Below are 24,163 nucleotides of genomic sequence, written 5' to 3'. Positions count from 1 at the left end.
GAGTCCTTAACTGAAATACACAGCTGTGTGAAATCGGGGTCTGTAAGTAACAGTAAAGGGAGTGAAAGAGAGCGCTAAAGGTGAATGTGATGAGTGAGTGCACCAGTGGTCAGGCCGTCCATATGTTCATCTTTAGTTCAATAGCCATGCTATTAAAACTGTTTCTAAATCAAAGCATCTTTGAGTCGTTATATTGTATATGAAGTCTGAGGGTAGGAGAAGCTCTAACACGTACATGTACCTCCTCTGTGGTAAAGTTGCAAATTAGCATATACACATGTAGCCTTCTCCAGGGTAAAGATGCAGGTGAGGAGACTTGTGCAGCCCTCTCTGTGTTGGTGATGCAAATTAACAGATCCATGTTGCTTTCTCCAGAATGGAAACAGAGTGATGTGCACAGACACATACAGGTGAGGTGTGAATGCAGGTGAGGCACCTGTCAGTGGGCAGAGGTGTGATTGGCAACTCACCTGCCGTGGACAGCAGGAGGAAGATGACCACCAGGACGTTGAAGGACTGCTGGCTGGTGACGCTCATCTTCTCGTCCTCCTTTAGGGGCAGCAGAGTAGAGCTGGGCCGTGTTCGCTGGACTCAAACGCCCTCTGCTTCCTGCTTCCTGTTGGCTCTCCTCATGGCTGCAGCCGCTCCGCTGTTTCACTGCAAAAGCCCTGCCCACAAACACAGGAAACAGGAAGTCAAGGAGGAGTCAAGGCAACATCATGCTAAACCAGAGCATAAAGTGGCCCACCACACGGGCAAAAGGGGGGGAGGGGCTGAACATATGGTAGGAAGCAGCTTAAAAAGGCACCAGGTATCAGTCGATATGTCCAAGGGAAAGCTTTTGGTTGGGCGTGGGTAGAATCTCAGAATACTTATTGACCTCATGTTCAGGCCCAAAACAGAACAACAATTAAAATGATAATTATGAGCGGGGGTTTATCTCACAGCAGGCCCAGATAGTCCAGAAGATGAAATATCACCACTTGACACTTTTGTTGTCCACACAAATAGCTGATGCGCATGTAGCTTTGCATTTATAATGAAGAGGGGGTGGTGATGATGGTGGGGGGGGGCTGGTTTTAAATAAACCAGTTCCATTCATCAAAGGTTATTCAGTAACAGACTGAACACACAACTGGGACAGAACTGGGACAGAGCTGGGACTGGGGGGGGCGAATGCTCCGGAGCCCCAGTTCAAAGAGAATCAGTCTTGTTTACTATAGTGTATCACAACAAAGCTGCCATTAAAACAGCGTCCCCTGCCACGGCTGTCTGTGCACTCAGCCTAAATGAGATTAATCTTCAGAGACGCGCTCTTAGTGAAGTCGAAAGGCCTGAGTCGGCACTTATTTGCTTTTTGCTTAAATTCATACCGGGGGCATGTGTAATTCATTCTGTTGAAAATCAATATTAAATCAACTTTTCTCACTGGCCTTCCGTGAAAAAACAACTCGAGCGCATTTCCACCGCTGCATATTAACCAACAAAAGGCTTTCCACAGTGGTCTCAGATTCATCAGGCTTTGGATAAGCTTGACAAATTCCACTCCTACAAAGAACAAACATTACCAGCCAAAACACTCATGCTTCACTCAAAACAACACATTCTTAATCCCAATACACTAATTACTAATGTACAATTAGAAAATTGCTTTGTATAAGATCCATGATCTGAAGGGAAGAAAAACTTTATAAAAACTTTTTGAGAAACTAATGTTTGTAGTCCCTGAATTCAACTGTAAAGCACAAGGACCAGTGGAGGTAAAGGCACGTCACAGATGATCAGATAGTGTTGCGTGATCTCTCTCCACACGTTGTAAGATTTATCACCCATGAAAGTGCAGCCTGCATAAACATAAGCATAAATGAATGGGTGATTTTGAGTACCTCCCACAGATTCTAGTGACTTTCTTCTGATCTCAAGGTCACATGCTATGTGCGTAATATCTGGTGCTGGTGCTCCTCCTACTTTGCCGCTGTTGACCTGAATCTCCGGCGTGATTCACCATGTGGTCATGGGAGCTAGACTCACATGTGCAGAGGGTGCGAATCTGAACCCAGGAGGGAGGCAGAGGTGACACCCCGATCTCAGCTTCTGTGCACCGCCACAGGCCCAGAGTTCACAGAGAGGGGTACTTTCACTCTACCTGGGTGACAGAGGGCAGCATTGATTGCCAGAGCTCCTCCGATTTGCCGGCCCCACACGTCAGTGCCAAAGCTGTCTCTGAGTGACATTCAGATCACACCAGACGCACAGGGTGAGGAATCTCGCCGTGCATCTCATACTGAAGCAGACATTTCAGATATGTGGTCAGTCCGGTTAGTCTGGTTCTGCTCGCTTCCTTCTTCCCTAATGAGCTGAGTGAGTCTCACAAGGCTCGTTAGCACGCTGCTCTCCATTTCTGCAGAATAACATATTCTGTTGGATGAGTGCTTATGCTGGACAGTGGGAGTTCTGCCTTATTCCCCGGCTCTGTTCTTAAATGAGACCAGTGACAGCTCCTCCGTGGAAATTAATGTAGGCAAGTTAAAGCCAGTCAGTGCCACTCCATGCACCCGAAGTATTGCATTTTATACTCCCGTAATGCCCCAGCTACAGGGGTGGTATTTATTCCAGAAATAGAATCAGTTCAAGTTTCAATGATATAACTGGACACTAAATCACTGGGGCTGAATTCCATATGGACACAGATTGATTGACAGATAGTGTCAGTAATAACAACAATAATGTCTGCAGGGCAGGAATGGCCCACCTTACTGGGCAGTTATTAGGCAGGAACACAAATACCCAAACCACTGATTCGGCCAACAGATGCGATGCTCATAAATCGAGGAGGAGAGTAGCTGTGTGTCTCAAGAGCTGTGCCTTACAGCAGAACTGGGGAACTGCAGGAGGAAGAGGGAATTCCTCTCGCTTTACAACGCTGCAGCTCAGCGTCTTTAGTGGTGCAGACGAGAGGGCCTTTTATACAGCTGAGTGAAGGTGATGCAACCCCATGCCGTACAGAGCGGCAGGATTCATTAGGATCAGACTTTACTCCGTGCAAGAGCCCCACTGATCAACAAACAGTGGCAGATTGCATGGGTTAATGAGCTACAAACAGACACAGGACACACCAGGATCCAGGGATATGAGGGGTGCCTTTTCTCAGATCCAGCTAACACTAATTCGCCTGTTTGTAGAATATGGGCAATTTTTAGGTCCGTTTTTATTGGTCAGGTGGTGGTACCAGTGTTTGGGGAGGTTTACCCATAGGCATTGTTTATTTAAAGACCTAATTATATGGTGTTATGGAAAATAAAAGTTGATTCGTTGATTTTTTTTTTTTGTCTGAGCAAGCCAGGATGGCAAAATGGCTGTCAGACAGAATGACACAGTGAGGGGGTTGACTGACCCTGTAATGGTGCTCAGATGTTTACGTTAGCTGAGGCTGCTTCCCTACTGCTGTATTCATTAACACTCAGAGGATCACGGGACCTGAGGGGGGGTCTTTGTGAGGTTTCTGAGGATGGTGTCTTGCAGCTTGGATCTCTTTGATGGATATGTGTTATTGGTTTTTTGCTTTGTGTTTTTTTGCTTTCTATCTTTTAAAAATATTTCTAAATATTTCTTTCTTTTGGTTTTAGCTTTCTATCCTTTTAACTCTATTTCATTTTAATTGGTGTCTGTAAATGTCTGTTGAGCTCCTTGGTTTTACTGCCTAGAAAAAGGAAGCTTAAAGGTGAAAGAGAGAGAGAGCAATTTAGGGGCATTAACCTGTGGCCTCAGAAGCATACGCTCCATGTGGTTGAGCTTGGTCTCTCTCTCGACAAATCATGACCAAACACCTTTCACTCCTCCTGTATGGTGAACCATCATACAGTCTTACTGCATAATTTTATGAATTTATTTTATGATATCAGAGGAATACTTGCATTCTTTGCTCACCTTACCTTCTTTTTCAATTCATCATTTTATGACTTAGTAATATTATTATCATATTGACAGGTTGTATGCTTGAGATTGAAGATGAAACATTGTACTGAGGAATAACCTAATCTTAAAGCCACCCGTGTTTGCTTGGCCAGTCTTCAGAAATGAGCGTTCCAGCACGGACACCACAGCGTAATAAGCCACCCTCAGAAGACCCATCAGAAGGAGACCTAGTTATGCACCCTGCGTATTTACTGGCTTTGACTCCATCCTACACTGAAGCGCTTTATTTAGAGCATGTCTGCTGGCTGCATGTCATCAATCATCCCCATGCCCCTCCTGAGACGCAGTAACAGCACAATCGCGGCAAACATGCGCTGTACGCAGGAGCGAGACGGGCTGGCACATGCCCCAAACTCCTCTCTGTTTCTGCAAACGGGTCGAATCCGTTCAAACCGTCCCAGAGACATCATTCCCACATTTACATTTTCATAATAGCAGAACAGAACTGAGATGACATGTGTTTTTGATGGATTGATTACGTCAGTGAGGAAATATGGACATAAGTCGAGTTTAACGCTCTTTTTACATGAATTTTTCATCCAAAAAGCCAGTGGGTATCCATTAGAGCATCAAAAGATTCATTACTGATCTAATGACTGAATTATTGGAAAGGAAGCTTATCAGAGAGTGCGTGGAGCTAACGACCTAACGGGAGCAGGGTGCCCGGCTTCTGGCTCTGAGTGCGTGAAAAGGCTGGTTCCCTGTTGAAGAGGACAGGAAACGCCGGGCAGAGATGGAGAGAGGCAGTTATCAGTGCAGGTCTGTTGCTTGGCGCACTGATGCCAGCACACACAAAACTCCCCTGCAGCGGTGGCATCGTTCCAGACGCACTCATTCCGCCTGCTCCTTCACAGGAACGTCTCCGACTGCAATCCATTCCTCTGTTAGCCGAAGCCGGTCTGTTCGAGCTTGCGCCGATCAAAAATAGAAAAAGGAAAAACCATCTTCCAGCCGGGACAAAAGAGACGTGAACGGTGACGGGCGTGATAATCTCCTGCTCGAGCGGCATTCCTCATTCGCACTTCAGGGTGTAAATGATCCTGTCTCTTGCTGCCTGTCGCTGCCAGCACTGACTGACTGAGACTCCTGTTAGGTGACTGGTGTGTCGACACTGACATGCTACCCCTCCCCCGCCGTTCCTCAGGGGGAAGTGGGAGATGCTCAACACGTCGTTCACAAACCAGTATGCACCGGTTCAGAGGTGTGGAGAGGTGGAGGGGCATGCTGCCCTCCCATGCCATTCCCAAACCGGTATAAACCAGTTCAGAGGTGTGGAGGTGTGTGGAGATGCTCGCTGGGCTTTCACATTATTCTGTACTGCCACTCATGCCAAACAATGCCAAAGAACAAAGAATTCTTCATGAATGCCCATGAAATGCTGTGAAGGAGACGCCTTCACCAGTCCCCAGAATGGCTGCTCTGTTTGTTAATGTGGTGTTAATCATGTTACTGTTAAACGTTTGAATCTTAAGGATCCTTATTTTTTCATTTTACAAATAGACAGATCCCTTACCATCAGCTCCATTCCAAACAGGTTAATAGTTTAATTTTTAGTTGTAATTCTCGTTGTGTAATTTAATTATAGACAACCAGCCATTGGTTAACGAGCCACACCTGCCTAATTAAAGGCATATTAAATACAGGTGTGTAGGTGGGGAGGAGGAGCGCTCACTTTTTTCTTTTTTTTTTGTGTGACAGTATGCTGAGGCTAGTTCTTTTTGTTCGTTGATTTTTAAAGTAAATTATTGGTGTTTTGAATATTTGTTCACTCTGTTTTTTTGTGAGAAGTGTCTCCACAGACACTGAAAACAGGTACCGCATGTCTCAGCAGATGCTAGTGCTGATTTGTGAGACTCTTGGCACTGGTTTTAAATCAACCGATTTATCACAAGCCTCCAGCTATTGCATAAGAGCATTGATTTAGGAAGAGCAGAGATAACTAAACTAATACAAGGGTGAATTGAAATCTTCACCCTCTCATTTAGATGGCTTTCTAGAGACAAATCAGCTCATACAAAGATGTAGTCTTTGCTAACTTCAATCCTGCAGCATCACAGCTTCGATATTGTCCTATTTCCATTCTCCAGATATCAGTTTACAAAAAGGATAATGACGGGTTGTTCCAGATCACGAGAATAAGAGATGTGGGTGAGCAGGTTTCCTGCAAGTATTTAATCAACATTTTTCACCATTTTCCAGGTGAGGTCTAACACTGTCATCCTCCTAAAGTGGTCGTCGTGAATATAAATAAAGATGTCAATGACGAGGCGTGCATCCGCGTGAGGTATGATAATTTATGTAAATAATTTCAAACCACCACAGAAAGACTGCTATCTGGGTGAGGCCGGGAACTTTTTCTATCCGCCCACATATGCACTGAGTTCAGCTCGCATGCCTGGAAGGGAGGACAGAGGCTGGCAGCGAAGGCACTGTGCCTATCGTTAAATACACACACAGGAGACATCACTGGAAAAAAACCAAACTCTCATTCTGATCTATGAGTGCATGGGGGGTGAACCATGGCAGGTACTTGCAACCTCCATAATCAATAATTCAGCAGTGTTTGAGGATCTGACCTATTAATGTGCACAGGGCATTTATTGTAGGATCATGTATTTACTGCCCCCCAGGACCTCTCGAGATCAATGCTGTTACCTGAGTTCTGTAGGAGATTGCTCTGCTCCTGCAGAGCACCATTACACAGTGGAGGGGACGGAGGTCCACGGCAATTTGTTTTTAAGCGTGATGGTTTATACAGGCCTTTTACACACAGCAGCAGCAGATCTTGAATAAAACAGCTGGGTCAAGCTGCTTTTTCGGTTATAAAGTCATGTATATCCCTTTCATTCAAATGGGAAGCAGTCCAGAGCAGAGGTCAGAGTGTTTTTCATACAACGACTCCCTGGAGGAGAGACCCTGTCACCCTCAGTCAGTACGTCAGCAGCTGGACGGTCAGGGCGCACAGGTGAATCCCCCAGGCAGCCCTTGCATCAGAGGACCATCCCAAAGCCATTTCTCTTGTGTTTGTTTTTACAGAACTGAAACTAGTGTGATTTCATACAAAACCTACAGTGCTCATCTCCCACTCTAAAAACTTTGAAAAAGAACTGACATTATTAACTGTTTGAGTGATTAAATGTCTCCCTTCAGATGATTGATTTCAGGACAATAAATGTGCACATGTTTTGCGTGGGGTGGTTCTGATTACCGTGTATCAGATGTGTATAAGCTCAAAGCTGTCCTTTCAGGAACTTCTAAGTTGCATGTCCACGACTGATAATGTGAGTTGGACCAACTAGGTTTCTGCTCAATAGAAATCTGCTGAGTAGATTCAATACAGTCATCATTTTGCGGGATTTCTGTGTGAATTGAGATGTCCATCCTCACCACCGTCTGTCAGCAATCAGAGCATGTTAGCTTTGAGTCATGCTGCCATAAATAAGGGAGACATTTGCTGAGGGTCTCGGAGTAAACACTGGGGCATCACTGTGAAAGGCTAACAGTGGTGCGTTAGCTGCATTAAACCCATAATTCCTGTGGTTCTGGCTCATTGTGTCTATTATTACTAACATGCTCAATATAATCTGTCATCCAAATGGGTGTTTAAATTGTGCTTTTTGTAAAAATAAATTAATAAATAAATAAAACACACACAAAAAAAAAACAAAAGACCATGTGACACGTACTGCTGGAGTGGAAGCCCATTGTTGCCTTGGAAACCAGCTATCACAAAAGAAAGAGATAAAACAGAAGCGTGTATTTGTTCGGTAATTAGCATCTCTTTTGAAACATGGGAAATTAAATGGTCTGCCAAGGACTGCAAAGTACCAAACAGAGCAGAACCAGGAAACGCATCTCTGTGAAGGGAGACCTGCTCTTGTTAAATTGCATCCCTTTTGCAGTGTCTACCCACTTCCTTTTTTGTTTGTTATTAAATCGACATAAACAGGAGACAAAATTAGCCAGGTCGCTTCAGCGTGGGCATGCTGATCTCTGTTATCTTAGGGATGGTAAAACTGTCATCCACCTGCTTTTCACAATCCCTTGTGCAGACACTAACGGCATGAACAAGGCACCCCATTCCCTGTTATCTTCATTAATTCATTCACTCATTCACTCAAGTAATTTCTTCATTCATGCATTTTGTAAAATTACTCTTTTGCTGCTGTCTATACAACATATTACATATTGGGAGTATGTTTCAGAGAATGTATGTTTTAGCTCAACCAGTATACTGAAATAATGTGAATTATTGCCATTGTGGTATATCGCAAAATATTTCTGCTTTGCATTAATATATTTTAAATGTATTTGCAGTATATTCTTGGGCTGAACACCATGTTTCTCAGCAGTATTTTGAGATTGACATATTACTGTATTACGACACAACATTTGTATCTAAGCATAAAAAATATTACATCATGTCTACATTCTACAAGTATTAAGACTTCATATAAAATAATTCAGTTATTCAAAACAGTAATCTTTGTTCTTCTGCCTACAGGTAGTTAGCTCAGCCTGTATGGATGTTTTTCAGCAGCGAATTAAAGTTAAGATTACACTGTGTGACATTTTCACGCAGAGAGATATTAATTTGTTCTCTGGAAGGAGACTCCCATTTGAGTTTTAAGAAGATGAATTCATAAAACAATCATAAGATTGGAGTCGGATGAATTAATTACACCACATTTAATAGAAGTTTTACTTTCACCACCCTCAAAGCCCATGCTGCTGCTGTCCTCACACCTCTCTCGGAGGAGGGTGAGTTTTTCAGACTGATGTGAACGTGTTTCTGGTCTGCAATGAGGTGAGGTTAAAAATGCATGGGCCAGACTAGAAAACACCACTCAGCACAGGCCACATACTGTTTTACCAACAAACGCCATGACTCCTGGACCTCATTGATCACCACCCTCGGCTAACTGCATGCTCCATGCCGTTCAGCTTGCTCCAGTCAGTCAGCTGCAGCAGATTCTGACTCTTCTTCTTCTTGAGAAGAGACTGCCTTTTCCAGTTTACGAGGGGCTGCTCCAGTGGCGTGGTTAGGTCCGATGATTCGGACCTATAGCCCCGAATATTTTCAGCCTAGCCCCAAATATTTTCACCCTGAAAAAGGAGGTGTTTATAGCAAAACAACAGACAGACTGTGTAACAGAGTGGAACTTGACTTGCAGCGTCCAAAGGTGTGATAATATTTATCTATTATAAAAGAATTATATAACCTCCCCAACTTACCGATGCCAATCTCGCTTCAAAAAAAAAAAAAAGACAAGCCTTGACTTGACAAAACTTGACTTAGCCCCTGATCTTTTCAATAGCTAGAAATGCCCCTGGGCTGCTCCAAACACTTTCAAAATCCTCCAAGGCAAAAACGAAAAGAAATGCTGATCTAAATAGTTGGGAATTACCCGTTTGTGCTTGGTTCATATAATACTAAAATACAGTACAGATCCAAGCTGATGACCTTACTCACATCATTATTATTACAAAAAGTACCACAAAGAGAGAGCACAAGTTGTGGCTGTTTATCACCATTATGTGAACAATTTTATATAGATTCAAATCGATTTGACAAAGTAATTAGGGTGATTAAATGAATCCGGACTTGAAGTATTCTTCTCCACCATACCAAAACTAAAGAAAACCAAACATAAAATCTGTGTGGAATAACTGAGGTCAGTTTTCATATATGTCTATCTGCATGAACAACATGAATCTCTCCAGTATAAGCAGTTCTGTCAGTGAAATTTGGGGAATCTCTTTGGCTTTCCACTATTTTGCTGATTTTTATACTGCATTCACTCCAGTGAGCAGGGTTGTAATTGCTTACATATAAAAAAATGAAATGCAATATATCTAATCCTTCAGTCTGATCTCGGTGTATTTTTGGAGGGTCCCATCGATCTGTTTTGAACCAAAGCTGGATTAGCTTGTACTAGGACTGGGCTGGCTCTCTCCTGCAGCCAGGCTGTGCATCTCCTGACCGGAGCGCAAGCTCTTCTGTGAATGCACTCTCTCTGATAAAGAGAGATGCAGCCACTCAAAACCACGTCGCAATAAAACTACTGCAGTTATTATTGCGATGATGATGTGCAATGTCCTGAACATCCTCAGGAGGTTTTGCGGGTCCATCTTTTAAAATTGTGATAGATGAAGCCATATAACAGCACTTCTAAGAAGTTTCAAATTTAAGTTGGTTGTACCTGTATGGTCTGCGCTGATGGCCAGGTACAGTCCTTCACTACAGCTGATGTAGCAGATAACAATGTGGGAGGGAAAAGGTCCTGCACCTGGATGTCGGCTCTGTGGTTACCATGCCGATTCGGAGCAAACAGAAGACTCCACCACCACCAGTCCACTGACGGTAATGAAGAACCAGACACATCACTGTGTGATCGAAGACATCTGTTTCTCCTGCTGTTCCAATTTCGTTACCACAGATGCGATAAACATTAATATTGCCCGTAATTCATTCAGGACGTATTTTCAGGCACTTCTTACCAAAATAAACAATGTGTTGGTTTCAAATGCAACTCCAGGATAATTAGGTTAAAATACAGAAAGTAGGCCACTGTATATGATTACTTTAATATTACTGTTTCCCCCTCCCCCCAAAAAGAACCATAACACAGTGGTGTAATTGTGTTAGTTGATATTATATATTCGCTTCACAACAGACCAAACCGTTACACTGTATTAAAGCAGATATTAAATATTTAAAAGTTGGTATAATTCAGGATTCACTTTCCATTGTACTTGTTTCAGCCAAGGTATAACATGAGATGCACTGCAGTGCCAAAATTGAGTGTTTCAGCCTCACAGTCTGGAGAATTCAGCTAATGATTCATTCTTCTCTCAAAACAGCATCTCTTTACAAAAAGCACCAGTGCTAGAAGCTGCATCAAAATCAAAGAAGCAAGATGTACAATCGCACAGCGCGATGTAGAGACTTCAGCTGGTGTCACTTCGGCTGTTTGTACAGCCCTGCAACGGTATGTCTTAATAGTAACTCTCAGGAGGGTTAAAGTTAGAGGAGTTAACGGGCCAGTACAGTTGGTGGCAGAATGCAGGGGAGAATTTTTGTGGTACAAATGCATTACATTACATTATATTATTATCATTTAGCAAACAGTCTTAGCCAGTGAAACTTACATACATGTAGGTGACAATTTTATCCATTTATACAGTTGGATATTTACTGATGCCAAAGTACCTTGCCCAAGGGTACAACAGTAAAGCCCCAGTGGGGAATCAACCCAACAACCTTTCAGTTACCAGTCCTGCACTTTACCACTACACCACACTGCTGCTACCTGAATTGTGGTCATATCATCAGCTCCTGATTGGTTCTCATGGCAACACAGTCCTCTTGAGTTTCAGTTCTCATCAGTTCTGAGAAACACAGCCACAGATCGCAGAGGAAAAAGGTCACAGAGTCGGATGTACATCAGCAATGCCACCGAACACAGAGAAAACCAGATGTTACTGAGTACTGTATGACAACAAAATGTTAGTTCCAAACAAAAAGGCTTTCTGGGCAAGGAGCCAGTGAGCTGTTTGTACGGGCTACCAAAACACGACTTTGTCCTAAGGCTATCCTAAGACATCTGTAACTCTCCCAGGACCAATAAAGCAGAGTAAGACTAAGCTGAATGTGGGACCATAAAATTCGCTCCTTTGTGTAGGGTTTTATTCTTTGGTTTTATTATGACAGTAAGGTGCAACGGTCCGGAACTGGATTTGTAACCAGAAGGTCAGTCTAAGTGTGCCACTTCCACTGTACACCTGGACAAGGCAATTAACCTGAGCTGTGTCAGTACTGTAGATATGCAAATGGGCACATGGACATCATGCGAATTATATGTGTTATTTCACCCTGGATAAGACCTGATAAAGAGAAAAAAAATAATTTTCTGAACAATAATGTGATTTTAGATCATATATTTATATTATTTGTATAGTGTTATTATATGTGGGTGGCAGTGTAACTTAGTGTAAGCTGGGCAAGGTACTTAACCCAGAATTACCTCAGTAAATATCCAGCTGTATAAATCGATAACATGGAAAAATTACAGCCTGTGTACGTTGCTCTGGATAAAAGCATCTACTAAATGCCAGTAATGTAATGTAACATATTTATGACAAAATATCTGTTCATAGCAGTGCTTTCTACAGTAATAACTGATCTGACATTAGTTTAGTGCTGAACTTTGAGTGAATGCACATACTGTTTATGAGACTGTAAGCCTGCTTATATAAACAGGGAGACAGTGGGAACAGGAAAGAGATGACTGTGTAACAGCGCACATTTTCTCAAAAGCTACTTTGCTGTCAAGGAAAAGACAAGAGGCTTCGTTTGATACACGCCGCAGACTTGCTGCTCCCAACGAGCAGTTTTCATCATCAAAAACCAGCTGCCACTCCAGGGTATCACCACGAGAAATGTCTAATCAGAAATAAAGCTCTGATGATCCAATCAGTGCGGGAGCTCTCAGATGCCTGGGTCTGCAAGCCAAGGTACCGATATTCTCCTGCAAATTCTAATACACATGTACAGAGTAAGTCACTTCTCTAATATAGCCAGCATGCACTGGCGTGCCAGGGTGACTAGTTTATCCCCGAGGGTGTGGATTTTAGGGTTTTTACGCCACTCGCTTGTTTTGACTCTGACTCAACTACTTGCCCTTGCCCCCACTTCCTGTCACCCGTTGCTCCGGCTTGCTGAAGTGGAGACTAAAAGGCCAAAGCCATTTCTGAGAGGATAATGTCACCATGGTGATGGAACAGTCCGTGTGGGTGAGGGACAGGAGGTAAAAGCTCCGTATCACATTTCTTTTCTGTACATCAACCCAGGCTGTTAGCCTTTTAGCATTAGTTTTACATGACTCTTCGCCCCGATGTTAAGAAGAGGAAATTTTTCATTTCCCTTTTGCCATCCGGCATTAATGGCTGCAGCCTCCCTTAACAGGCTGAATCCTGGTACAGACGGGTGGCCAACCCCCATTCAGCTGCCAATCATTTGACCTTAGACACTGAGTTCTTTATGACATCACCAACTGAGAGGCCCCTGGTAAGGAACTAAATCACATGACCTCAAGAACACATGCAACACAACAAAGTTTGGGGCCTCATTACGAGTTCTGTGTGATACCAAAAGATACACTGGACTTATACTTTAAAGTACCAGGTATCAAAAGTAGACGTAAACCACTTAAACAGTATTTTTTTTTTACTGCAATCATCTCTGTCAAGGAACAAGCTGTGCAGCCCATCAATTAGCCATTTAATAATAGATTAGAGATTTGTGAGGAGGCACCATTAATGGGGGGGCAGAGCAGGTAAAGCTCATTAGCAGAGAGATGTGTTTTTAATAACATATTCAATCTCCATCATTCCAGGAACTCAGCTTCAGAAACACGGCAGCCATTTTATCTGCTAAATAAGTCAAATGCACATGAGATCAATTACTCATGAAGATGCCTGTAGTGGAAGTACTGCAAGAGGTGTTATCTCTAAGGTAAATAGAATCTCTGTATGGTCCAACATGTGCAGCATACTTGTGCATTGTTCCTGCATTATCTTTTTTCCATTAAAGCAAATGATGGAAGTTCTTATCAAAGTCCATCGAGTGTGTGCTGGTAAGGGCGTAATGATGTCTGAGAATCAGAATGTTTATTTTTATGGAATTCATATTTCAGCATAACCAGAGGGGTAATGTGATGTGATGAATTTTGGAGAGAATTTAAATAACTCATTCTGTGGTCTATCCTGTTCTACATATTCAACAAGGCTATTCATGCAAAATAGCCAATATCTTTGTATACAGCGGTGGGGCTTAGCTAATGATGACAAACAAAAGCATGAGTTTATGAATGCTTCTTATTGAAAAGTATGAAGATTGAACACAATGAGAATAATATTGCCTCTGCTGCAGGGAGAGCGAATGTCACAGGCACTCATTTGTAACAATTACAAATGAAGTTTTCACTGCTCTGCATTGTCATCATATCAATCAATTAATAACCATGTAATGAGTTTTTCTCTTTTGTCTGTCTTTCTTTCCTCTGTTCCGCATGTTTGGTTCTTGCATATTCGTGTTTTTTCCCAAAAGACACAGGCAAGGAACAACAATGTGGTGTAGCGGTTAGGAGCAGCAGTGTGGTGTAGCTGTAAGGAGCAGCAGTGTGGTGTAGCGGTTAGGAGCAGCAGTGTGGTGTAGCTGTAAGGAGCAGCAGTGTGGTGTAGCGGTTAGGAGCAGCAGCGTGGTGTAGCTGTAAGGAGCAGCAGTGTGGTGTAGCGGTTAGGAGCAGCAGTGTGGTGTAGCTGTAAGGAGCAGCAGTGTGGTGTAGCGGTAAGGAGCAGCAGTGTGGTGTAGTGGAAAGGAGCAGCAGTGTGGTGTAGCGGTAAGGAGCAGGGCAGCAGTGTGGTGTAGTGGCAAGGAGCAGAGCAACAATGTGGTGTTTTGTGGGCTCGGTTGCTGCTGTTGTACACATTGGTAAGGCATTTAACCCACATTTCCTCAGGGACTACCCAGCTGTGTGAATGGATTACATGTAAAACCTGTGAGTCCTGTGAGTTCCTCCAGATCAGAGCACCTGCCAAGAAAATGCAATGTAAAATATACAGAAGCTCAAAATGTAATTCATCAGTTTGCCATCCAGTCATAATTCTCCAAAGCAAAAAGGAGGATTCACATGTATTTTTTGTAATCCGTGTACTTGAGTATTTGAATGTTCGGTGTCCAGTTACTTTGCTTCACTCGTGTTGTTATAGGAACGCAGGAAGAAAGCCCTCAGCTCTCTGGAGCTCAGCTGGACGGCTGCGTTCTTGAAGCGTCTGTGGTTGCTGCACTGCACAGGGGAGCACAGGCGGGATCCGTTCTTACGACCTTGTAAAACGAGCCGCACTCGTAAATCTGCCACTCACTGGACGGTTGTCTTGCAGTCTTTCGTGTCTGCCTGCATGTATGTGTGTGCATGTCTGCACTCAGTCAACACTTGCCCTTATCTTTGCCATACAAATTACTGACTAAATGTGTTATTTTTCAACGTGAGCACAATTTTTCTGATTACTTTTGGTGATTGCTGACCTTGCCAAAAAAAAAAAAAAACTTTTCATGTAATTTTCAGCAACACTTTGCTTGAATCCAGGGTAATATTCAGCTGAGTTGGAACATATACATCATAAACACTCAAAGACAAATGTTTCTGGGTTCTGCATTTCGAGGGAATCATAAAATGCTTTTTTTATGCATCCTCAATCAGTAAACAGTGTGCATACTGGAGCGTGACAGAAAGTTTGGCCGTAATGTCTCCGATGGGACCAGCTGTGAATTTCCCAGCGTCCCTCTTTTGTGGTCTCATTAATGAGAGATTTTTTTACAGCCTAATAGTGGGGTAGTGTTTATCTTCTCCATCTGTGGCCAGATTTCTTTGGGCAATTAGAAAATGATGGAGTAGACCACAGTGATTAAACAGAGGTAACAGTGTTTGCACAGAGAGAGCTGGGTCTCTATGGTTTCACAAGGTAATGGGGGAAGTGCTTTCTGGCCAGCGCTAGGGTCGATCCCAACGTTATCATGGCCCTGGAACTGAAGCAGGAAGAATTCTGAGGGTAAAATGCAGCTCCTGATGGTGGCATGAGACCACTCTCATTAATTCACATCCTTTGTTCAGTTCCAAAATGCATTTCTCACCAACAGTGATTAAAGCCAGGGCCTAAATTTAGGCTTTGACGGGAGCTAAGTTTAGATCCAATGACAGCAGCACAGAGCAGAACAGAACATTACCAGTGGAGAGCAGAGAGCTTCAGCATGGAGTCTATTCCCTTTATGTCTCTTAATGTTTTATGCTCTACTCTCCTTTGAGACCCACACATCCTGTGCTAGCCTTCTCTGCATTGTGTACATACAGTTCCTGTGATCTTTAGCAAAGCTGAAACGTTTGTGTCGGACGCAGTGACTGTGGACTGATGACCAGGGGATGTCCCCTTATTTTCACACACTCACTGAGCACTCATACACCGCTGCTCTGTACACTCCACACCATCACCTCCAGCCTTCCCAACTCCCCCCACCTGGCAACCCCACACTCCCACTCCCACCTGATCAATGGAAATGTTTCTGTGACCTAGGGCACTCAGCAGTGTCCCCTGCTCTCTCCCTAGCCTCTCCTCTGGGGCCCACACCATTTGTCTATGTAATATTTAAAGCGCTTAAGACTCTCCTTTTAGTATAGGTTTATGCTGTCATTGTTACACAATGATTATACATCAGCTGTCGTTCTGGTTGTTGTTGAAGTTTAGATTATAATACTGCTTGGTCTGTATTTTCACCATGACCCCAGTTATTGAAGCGCTGTGAGGTGTGCTGTATTGACACGTGCCCAGATGTGATGTGAGGTTTTCTGTTATCCATGTGGCCTAACTGCATGCATTTATGTGCCTTTTGCTTAAGTTTAACTGGATAAGAGAGTCCCTTAAATTAATACACGTAGATGTATGTGACACCCCTGAAAGAGCTGCAGTTGTGATTGGCTGGATGGTGTGACACTCTGTGAGGAGATTGGACGCATAGATCTACAGCCCATTGCCTATCACCCTCTGCCGCTATAAAGCCTAGTGGAGACAGAGACGGAATAGATCACACAGACAATCACCAGCTGATGCAGATGAGATTATAGTGCACTGAGCCAAATTCACAAAATGAGCATTCATTCAACAGCACCATGGAACACAGACAGTGTACAAAGACGGTTAGATTGTGACCATACGTGCAGTCAATAACAACTTTATTTATGTAATCGATAATAACTTCATTAAAAAAAAAACTTTTTCAACACATGGCACTAAAATATCTTTCCAGAGCAAAGCAGGTAAGCACAAGGCAAAGATGACACAAGTATTTTAACACACACAGAGGAAAATATGCCAAGTAAAACAGGGTTACCAAGCAAAACAGTAAAATAGTTTAAAAAGGAGCCAGTACAATGAAATGCACTGAATTCAAATGGAGGCTGGAAACTTAGCTCAGCTGAAGAGGTGGCAGTGGTTTTTCTGTGATTCATCGCCTAGCTGTATACATCTGTTTAAATCTTTTTAATTAGGCTGAAATCATCTTATTCCAGTGAATTATTATCTTGGAGGAGGCACACAAATTACCTTTTATGGACGCAGAGAAAGGGAAGCACTCTATAACCTTGTACAGGGAAAAGCAATCCATTTCTGATATTGTGCTTCAGTGACCTTACACTCAGCCTCCAGCTGTGACACATCTCAGTTCCAGGCTGAAAAGCATCTTTTCCGACAAAATACTGAAAAGAGACTGTTGTCAGTAAACGTATAGGCTTGTGTCAGTGGAATGACCCGGACCATGCCATGTTTCTGAGCAGCATTCAGACATTCTGATTTACTGAATAAAGGTAGGAAAACACATGCACCACAGGAGAAAAGAGTTTACCATAACCCAGCAACAACGTAAACATCAGCAACAGCAGCAGTCATGCAGTCACGGTGGTGCCCCTTGTATCTGGCTGTAGTTACTAATTACTCCATCTTTTGTTGTTTGATTAATCCTGCCCAGCAGTGTGGTTACTGAAAACTTCATTGTTCATTGAATCCCCATCCCAGGACATACAGTGATATGATGGCCCTGGTGAATTATTCACTCCACCTAAATCCTGAAAGGCGTGATCAAGTGTGCAACATCTATCTATCTGAGGGGGGCCATCTTTCAGGGGAGACCTCTCTTATTTTCCTTTTTATGGTCATTATTTTTTAAGAAACGCTGTGGAGGAACGATGTGTGTTCGCATTAATGCACTCAGCACAGAGTTGGCCTCGCCCACAGGTACGCGCCCAGAGCCGACTCACTCGCTGAAATCACAGTGAGAGCGGCTGTCTTCAGTCAGCAGGGCTGAACCGCGACGCACACCTCACTGTTAACCAGCGCTCACCACGTGTGAAAACAAGTCATTTACGCTGCTGATCCCTGCATTGTGGGGGGGGGGGGGGGGGGGGCACAGAGGTTTCCCATTGTTTTATTAATACCCCTTCACACAGAGCATTGCACACCAAGTTCCTGTTTCCAAGTTACCAAACGCCTCCTGCCAATCCGGCGAAATAAATGCACATGGGAAGGGGAATCGGAGACGCTAACAGGGAGAATCCCTGGCTCTCTCACACCACAGGGGCAATGCAGACAGCTTGTGAGAGGCATTACCTGCACCTCAGGGAAACAGCAGGTAAAACGCTCACAGCCCAGCCCTTATTAGAGAAAAAAAAACCCCTACAATAACCACCGACAGCCGCTTTGCTCTTTCTGTCAGGTGAGAATTCAACAGAACTCAGGTATTGCTGCTCTCAAGCCAAATAAAAATAACAGAACAGAATTAAGAACTTTGTTTTAGCTAATTTTCATAGTTCACAAAGACTTCATTACTGTGAAGGAAAAAAAAAATGTAAAAGCAACCAATCCTTTAAAAGGGATTAAAAGCAGCTTTCTTGACTCACCTCTTTGAGAGCTTGAGGGAGATGGGGAAGAGGGGTTCTCTCCGTTTCGGTCAGTTCCCCCTATTTTTCTCCATATTCACACCTCTGAGCGCTGACACAGAGGTCATCCCGCTCTTCCCAAACTACCAGAGTCAGACCAACGCCCCCCACGGAGCAAAGCGGCAGAAGGAAGAGCGTAGTCCTGAGTCTTCCTCTCAGTATCCGAGCAGTTAGAGTGGAGCTACCAGAGTGGGAGAGAGAGCGATACAGCGATACTGAGTGAGTGAGCGAGCGAGAGAGGGAGCGAGGGAGGGGGAGAGAGAGGGAGAGAGAGAGAGAAGTACTGTGGGGATGAGTGTGTGCCTGCGTGTGAGTTGTATGTGGGTGACCTGGCTTGTGTGTGCCTGTCTTTGTGTAAGTGTGTGTGTGTGTGTGTGTGTTTACTTTCAGGGGGTTGGCCAGCTCTCAGAATCTCCTGAACGAGGAACGTCCATTAGTGCAGCAGCTACTGTACTGACCTTGTGGCTGCAGTTTCTGGAGCCTTTCCAGTCAGAGAATGAGAGATGTACGCACACACACACACACACACGCACACACACACACACACACACACACACGCACACACACACACACACACACACACACACACACACACACACACTAGCCCGAGAGTCACTGTGTCCTTCTGTCTGTCAGCATCCGCCCACTCCCTCACTCCATCACACGAAGGTGACACACAGCCAATGACAACCTTGACATTTATGGAGGGGTCACTGCCTGACCCCACACGCATACGCGGCAGTGCTGTCACAGATGGACACGCTGTGGCCAAATCTGGGTACGTCACGTGGGAGTCCGGGAGACGGGCCGGGCTGGAGGGCCGGCTGGAGGGCCGGCTGGAGGGCCGGCTGGAGGGCCGGGCTGGAGGGCCGGGCTGGAGGGCCGGGCTGGAGGGCCGGCTGGAGGGCCGGGCTGGAGGGCTGGGGAGTGCTCCGTCATCTTCATGTAACACATAACTCATAACACTGCACCAACCGTGACTGAGGTGCCTTTCTCATCAGACGACTGGCGCTTAAAGGACAAATTCATAAAGGAGAACACTGTTATAGACTTACTGTCAGCCGACACTGTACAGTAGAGGTCTTTCACATTTACATTTGGCAGATGCTCTTATCAAGAGCAACCTACAAAGCTAAAGTACAAAAGTAAATAATAAGATCACTTCAACAACAGTCAGTGCAGAACCACATCTGAACAGGAGTCAGTCAATCACACTGCGATGTAATAACCAGTGCCATGCTGAATAAAGAGGATGTGCTACAATATAAAAAAATCAACAGGTGCAATAACATCCTACAATGATATACAAGAAAAAGAAATTACTACATCAACATTAAGCATTTCCAGCATGTCACAAGTCCACAATGCCCCAATAAACTCATAATAATAAAAAGTGATTAATAATCTAATAATACCATGGAAAGGAGGAAATGTGTGTGACATCATGCATTTTGCTAGAAATGATGTGAGGGATGCTTTTCAAAGCAAAACAAAGCCGAGTGGACCATATGGCATCATCATTAATGACGTTCAAACAGCAGGAGAGAGACGTGCTGGCTTTGTTTGATGTGTAGGCAGGACGCTCGGCGCTTATGGAGAGAGAGAGAGAGAGAGAGAGAGAGAGAGAGAGAGAGGGGGGGGGGGGGGGGGGGAGAGAGAGGGAGAGAGAGAGGCACATATATGAAACAACACCTACTCCCTGCCAGGAAGCAGCAAGTGACTGTGTGATCCTCTCACCCCGAGGATCATGGGTAAGGTTTTTGTTCTTGATGCTGATGTGAATGTTCCACCGCAGACGAAGATGTTGAGGATGAAGTGTGTCAGGAGGGTGGAGGTAAAGGGCACTCATGTCAGTCATAGGTGTGCAGAGGAATCACCAACAGCAGGATCTGAGCGCACATGAAATCCTGGTGTCAGGAAGCGCTCACATGAGAGAGAAAAATCTCACAGCACGCAGTCATTCAGGGAGTACTCTGTATGCCTGAGCTCAGTCAGGGAGGCCAGAGGGTGTATTACTGCCTGCCCTTATCCTGAAATCCCACTCCCTTTTGACCTGTTTCCCATCTCTCAAAGACACCAGGGCTGTCCACTTTACAGATGAGAAATATTTTGTTTCATCTAGTTACTGTGGTGAGTAGCTGCATTAAGAGACATACTGTACGAGACATTCCTCCGCAGAGGCGGAGATTACTGCATTAACACAGGGCAGAGACAACAGGTAGACAGAAGGCTCAACCTGTGATATTTCTCTTCAGCTCCTGATTTCTAAGCAGAGTCCGCGGCAAGAAATAAAAAGAAATACAAACAGCCGTGGAAAGAATGGTTTGTTGGACTCTCTGAAACGTGCCGCTCAGATTCCCGCTCCGTGGAGGTTTGGATTGTTTATTCATGAAGGACTTAAGCGCAGCACCTGACCTCCTGCGTGGGATTAGCACAGCTGTCTGTGCAGTAATGAATGGAGGCAGCGGACAGAAAGACAGCGTTTGTGCGCGTCATTGTGTTGGCCGTGGGGCTCACAGCTTCTGATGCTAATGAAAGCTGCTCCTCCAGTCCCGCGTCTCACCACCTGCACTGTAGATACATAACAAATAAGGTAGGAAACCTGGTCACGGGGAAGGGCTGAAAAAGGCATTAGCACTTTGCGTAGTACATCAAAGTATCAGCAGAGATACTCTTGATTACAAAACCAAATGTCTGGCACACCATGCACGCAGCCTGATGCTTAGGTGCTGCTCCCACAATGCACTTCTACATGTTGGCATTCAATGGAGCCTGTGAGCTACTTTTGTTCCCTTCCACGCTGTGGGTGAAAGGGGGAACTCCGGGGTGAGCCGTTTCCAATGCTAGTGGCTGATCTGCCACCCGGCTGTGGGGCTGCTGACCGTGGGACCGGCTGTGGGTGAAAGGGGGAACTCCGGGGTGAGCCGTTTCCAATGCTAGTGGCTGCTCTGCCTCCCGGCTGTGGGGCTGCTGACTGTGGGACCGGCTGTGGGTGAAAGGGGGAACTCCGGGGTGAGTCGTTTCCAATGCTAGCGGCTGCTCTGCCTCCCGGCTGTGGGGCTGCTGACTGTGGGCCCGGCTGTGGGTGAAAGGGGGAACTCCGGGGTGAGTCGTTTCCAATGCTAGTGGCTGATCTGCCACCCGGCTGTGGGGCTGCTGACCGTGGGACCGGCTGTGGGAGGGAGAGGCTCTGTCTGTGCCTCTGCCATCCGTGTAAGATGCAGGATCTCAAAGGCAAAGCCAGTCCTGTCTCACATCACACAGAGCAGACATGGACTTGGACGAGGTGCAAAAACATAGATGGTTTATAGCACAAGAGCTTAGAATGCCAATATACTGTCTGCCCTGCATGCACCTTTCTCATATTAATCCACTGTTGTGGAATCAACTATTTTTTAAATCGCTGTATTGCCTACATTTTGCTCTCTCTGCTATATTTCAGTAGGATGTGGTGAGCTTTCTGCAGGGTCCCTCACCAGCTGGGTTTGGGGATTGAGGAGATTCCTCAGAATCCTGTTACGAGCCCATAAACGCAGAGGGTCGGCCTTCATTGCACTTTATTAAATGTTTGAATGTATTTGATACAGATGTGTTTTTTTTTATTCTTTAAAAATGACTGTTTAGCTCTTGAGCTCCGTCTTCATGTGAAAGCAAAAGGAATCTTGTTTTTCCTGGAGGTGATTTTTGTCCTTTTTTTTTGTTGAAGAACATTGTTTCATAACTGCGGTTTGACCCTCCCTGTGTTCTCAAACTGTCCTGCTGGAGCAATTTTTTAATTCCTTTTTTGTTCTCCCGGTGAAAAGGTGAGCCATGAATCATTCACAGACTGCCAGTGTCGTGTCTTCTGTGACACAGGGGGGGAAGCCGGTCTTTACCTTGACAAGACCCTCTCTGGGATGACTGTGGAGAACCTGTCAGAGCACCAGACAGAAGTCAGGGGAAACTTCACGGTGATGGACAGCACAAGCCGCAAATCTCAGGATCCACTCTGGTCTCAAAATGGGCATAATATTAAATGTTTCTTCCTTGGTGAGGAGAATTCTAAACTGTCTTTCATGACCGCAGTTCTACCACAGCTGGAAATTTGAGGTTCTTACCTTTGAGTATGAGCCCCTTTCTTTCTGTTGAGCCAGCTGGGAGTATCGACATTGTAAATCTCTGGCTGATACCCAAAGCCTATGTCTGTAATCCTCCACTAGGGGGTGCAGGTGAGCTCAGAATTCCCTTGCTAGTATTAAACAACTGTCCACTTTCTGGTGCTGCATTCTTGGAGTTTGGGGGTCTCCCGCGGCTGGTCCCCTGTTGTGGAGCTGTTCAGTCTCTCTCAGCTCAGGGGAGCATAAATTTGAGTTCCCTCAGGACGTTATTGCTCATTGCAATATTGCAAACTCGTGTCCTGAAACCAGCGGGGCATCCTAAACATCAACAGTAACAACATCCGATCATAAAGGATTCAACCATCTGAGAAATATTAGCGCCATTATTCCAAAGAACAAATAAACAAACAATCTGCGTGCACTCCAGGGCTGCTGGTCTGTTCACTGCCTGGGGAAACCACTCCAGGGCTGCTGGTCTGTTCACTGCCTGGGGAAACCACTCCAGGGCTGCTGGTCTGTTCACTGCCTGGGGAAACCACTCCAGGGCACTGCTGGTCTGTTCACTGCCTGGGGAAACCACTCCAGGGCTGCTGGTCTGTTCACTGTTCACTGCCTGGGGAAACCACTTTCATTTCTGTCATTGTCTCTCATCAATGATCTCTCTCTGAATTCCTCCCTCAGCTGACAGACTCAAAAAATAACATTAGAGTTATGTTTTAACCCTTGTGGACAGGTCAGTGCTCATTACACTTGTGGCAAATGCTAATACTCCAAAGGGCTTTATTTGTAATTCCTAGCTAAAGGCAGTGATATTATCTGATCAGCTAGTGTTGCAACACAATATCTGTGCCACCTTAATTTCACTAAGTTGTCTGAATATCACCTCAATTTATGAAACAAGACATGTCGGTTTTATTATGATTATTATAAAACTTTTTTTTTTTGCAGATTTCCCCATTATACACAAGGGAACAGTGAGCTGTAGGAACAATCAAAGACATTGATAAGGATCATGATGACAGTTTGATTGAGTGGTTTCACAGTGTCCAAGAGTGAACAGGAGCATTATAAAAGAGAAACATGAAGTTTGTGCTCCCAAAGACCAACTGTCAATTTCTCATTTTGTTAATGGGTTTCAATTTGCATAAGATAATAAAATATTTACAGTAGTGGGTTCATACAGCCAAACCAACTGAATTCTGCCTCAAAACCATAAGGCAAACATTAAAATTGCATTTTGCCCCTGGGTCTGGGTTGCAGCTATAGGTGTAGCAATGGCTGCATTTTAATCCCTTTTCCATCACATCATGAGGTTATTTTCAGACTGACTTTTGGGGTTAAAGACAGAATTAAATTAAGGATTCAGGTGTGTTATGTACTAAGGTTAGGTGGCCAGGCTGGGTGTAGGTCATCACAGCTGATACAGCAGAGGTTTATGGGAGGAGTATGCCTGATATGGATTAGAGACCAGTTAGGTAGTTATCTTAGATATATATACATACTGATGTGAGGTGTATAGGAGCTTCCAGAGTGGCATTTTCAACA

The 24,163-nt window shown here is 44.5% G+C and overlaps 1 protein-coding gene across 3 annotated transcripts in view; it reads right to left on the bottom strand.

Moving 5' to 3' along the window:
* Window positions 1-18,674, bottom strand: part of LOC118770209 (protein shisa-like-1a) — a 36,336-nt gene extending 17,662 nt beyond the window's left edge. For 2 of the 3 annotated variants that reach the window (XM_036517748.1, XM_036517746.1), the window contains exons 1-2: window positions 18,483-18,674; window positions 471-668 (exon numbers count right to left, since the gene is read on the bottom strand). In XM_036517748.1, the coding sequence (XP_036373641.1) occupies window positions 471-537 (67 nt within the window). In that variant the 5' untranslated portion in view covers window positions 538-668; window positions 18,483-18,674. The remainder of the gene's footprint in view (window positions 1-470; window positions 669-18,482) is intronic. The other variant, XM_036517747.1, reaches the window with a different exon arrangement.
* Between the last annotated feature and the right edge of the window lie 5,489 nt (window positions 18,675-24,163).

The sequence above is a fragment of the Megalops cyprinoides genome, chromosome 23, assembly GCF_013368585.1.
Source record: "Megalops cyprinoides isolate fMegCyp1 chromosome 23, fMegCyp1.pri, whole genome shotgun sequence".
Lineage (NCBI taxonomy): Eukaryota > Metazoa > Chordata > Actinopteri > Elopiformes > Megalopidae > Megalops > Megalops cyprinoides.
The sequence above is the reverse complement of the archived record's forward strand: the minus strand, read 5'-3'. Positions and strand labels throughout refer to the sequence as shown.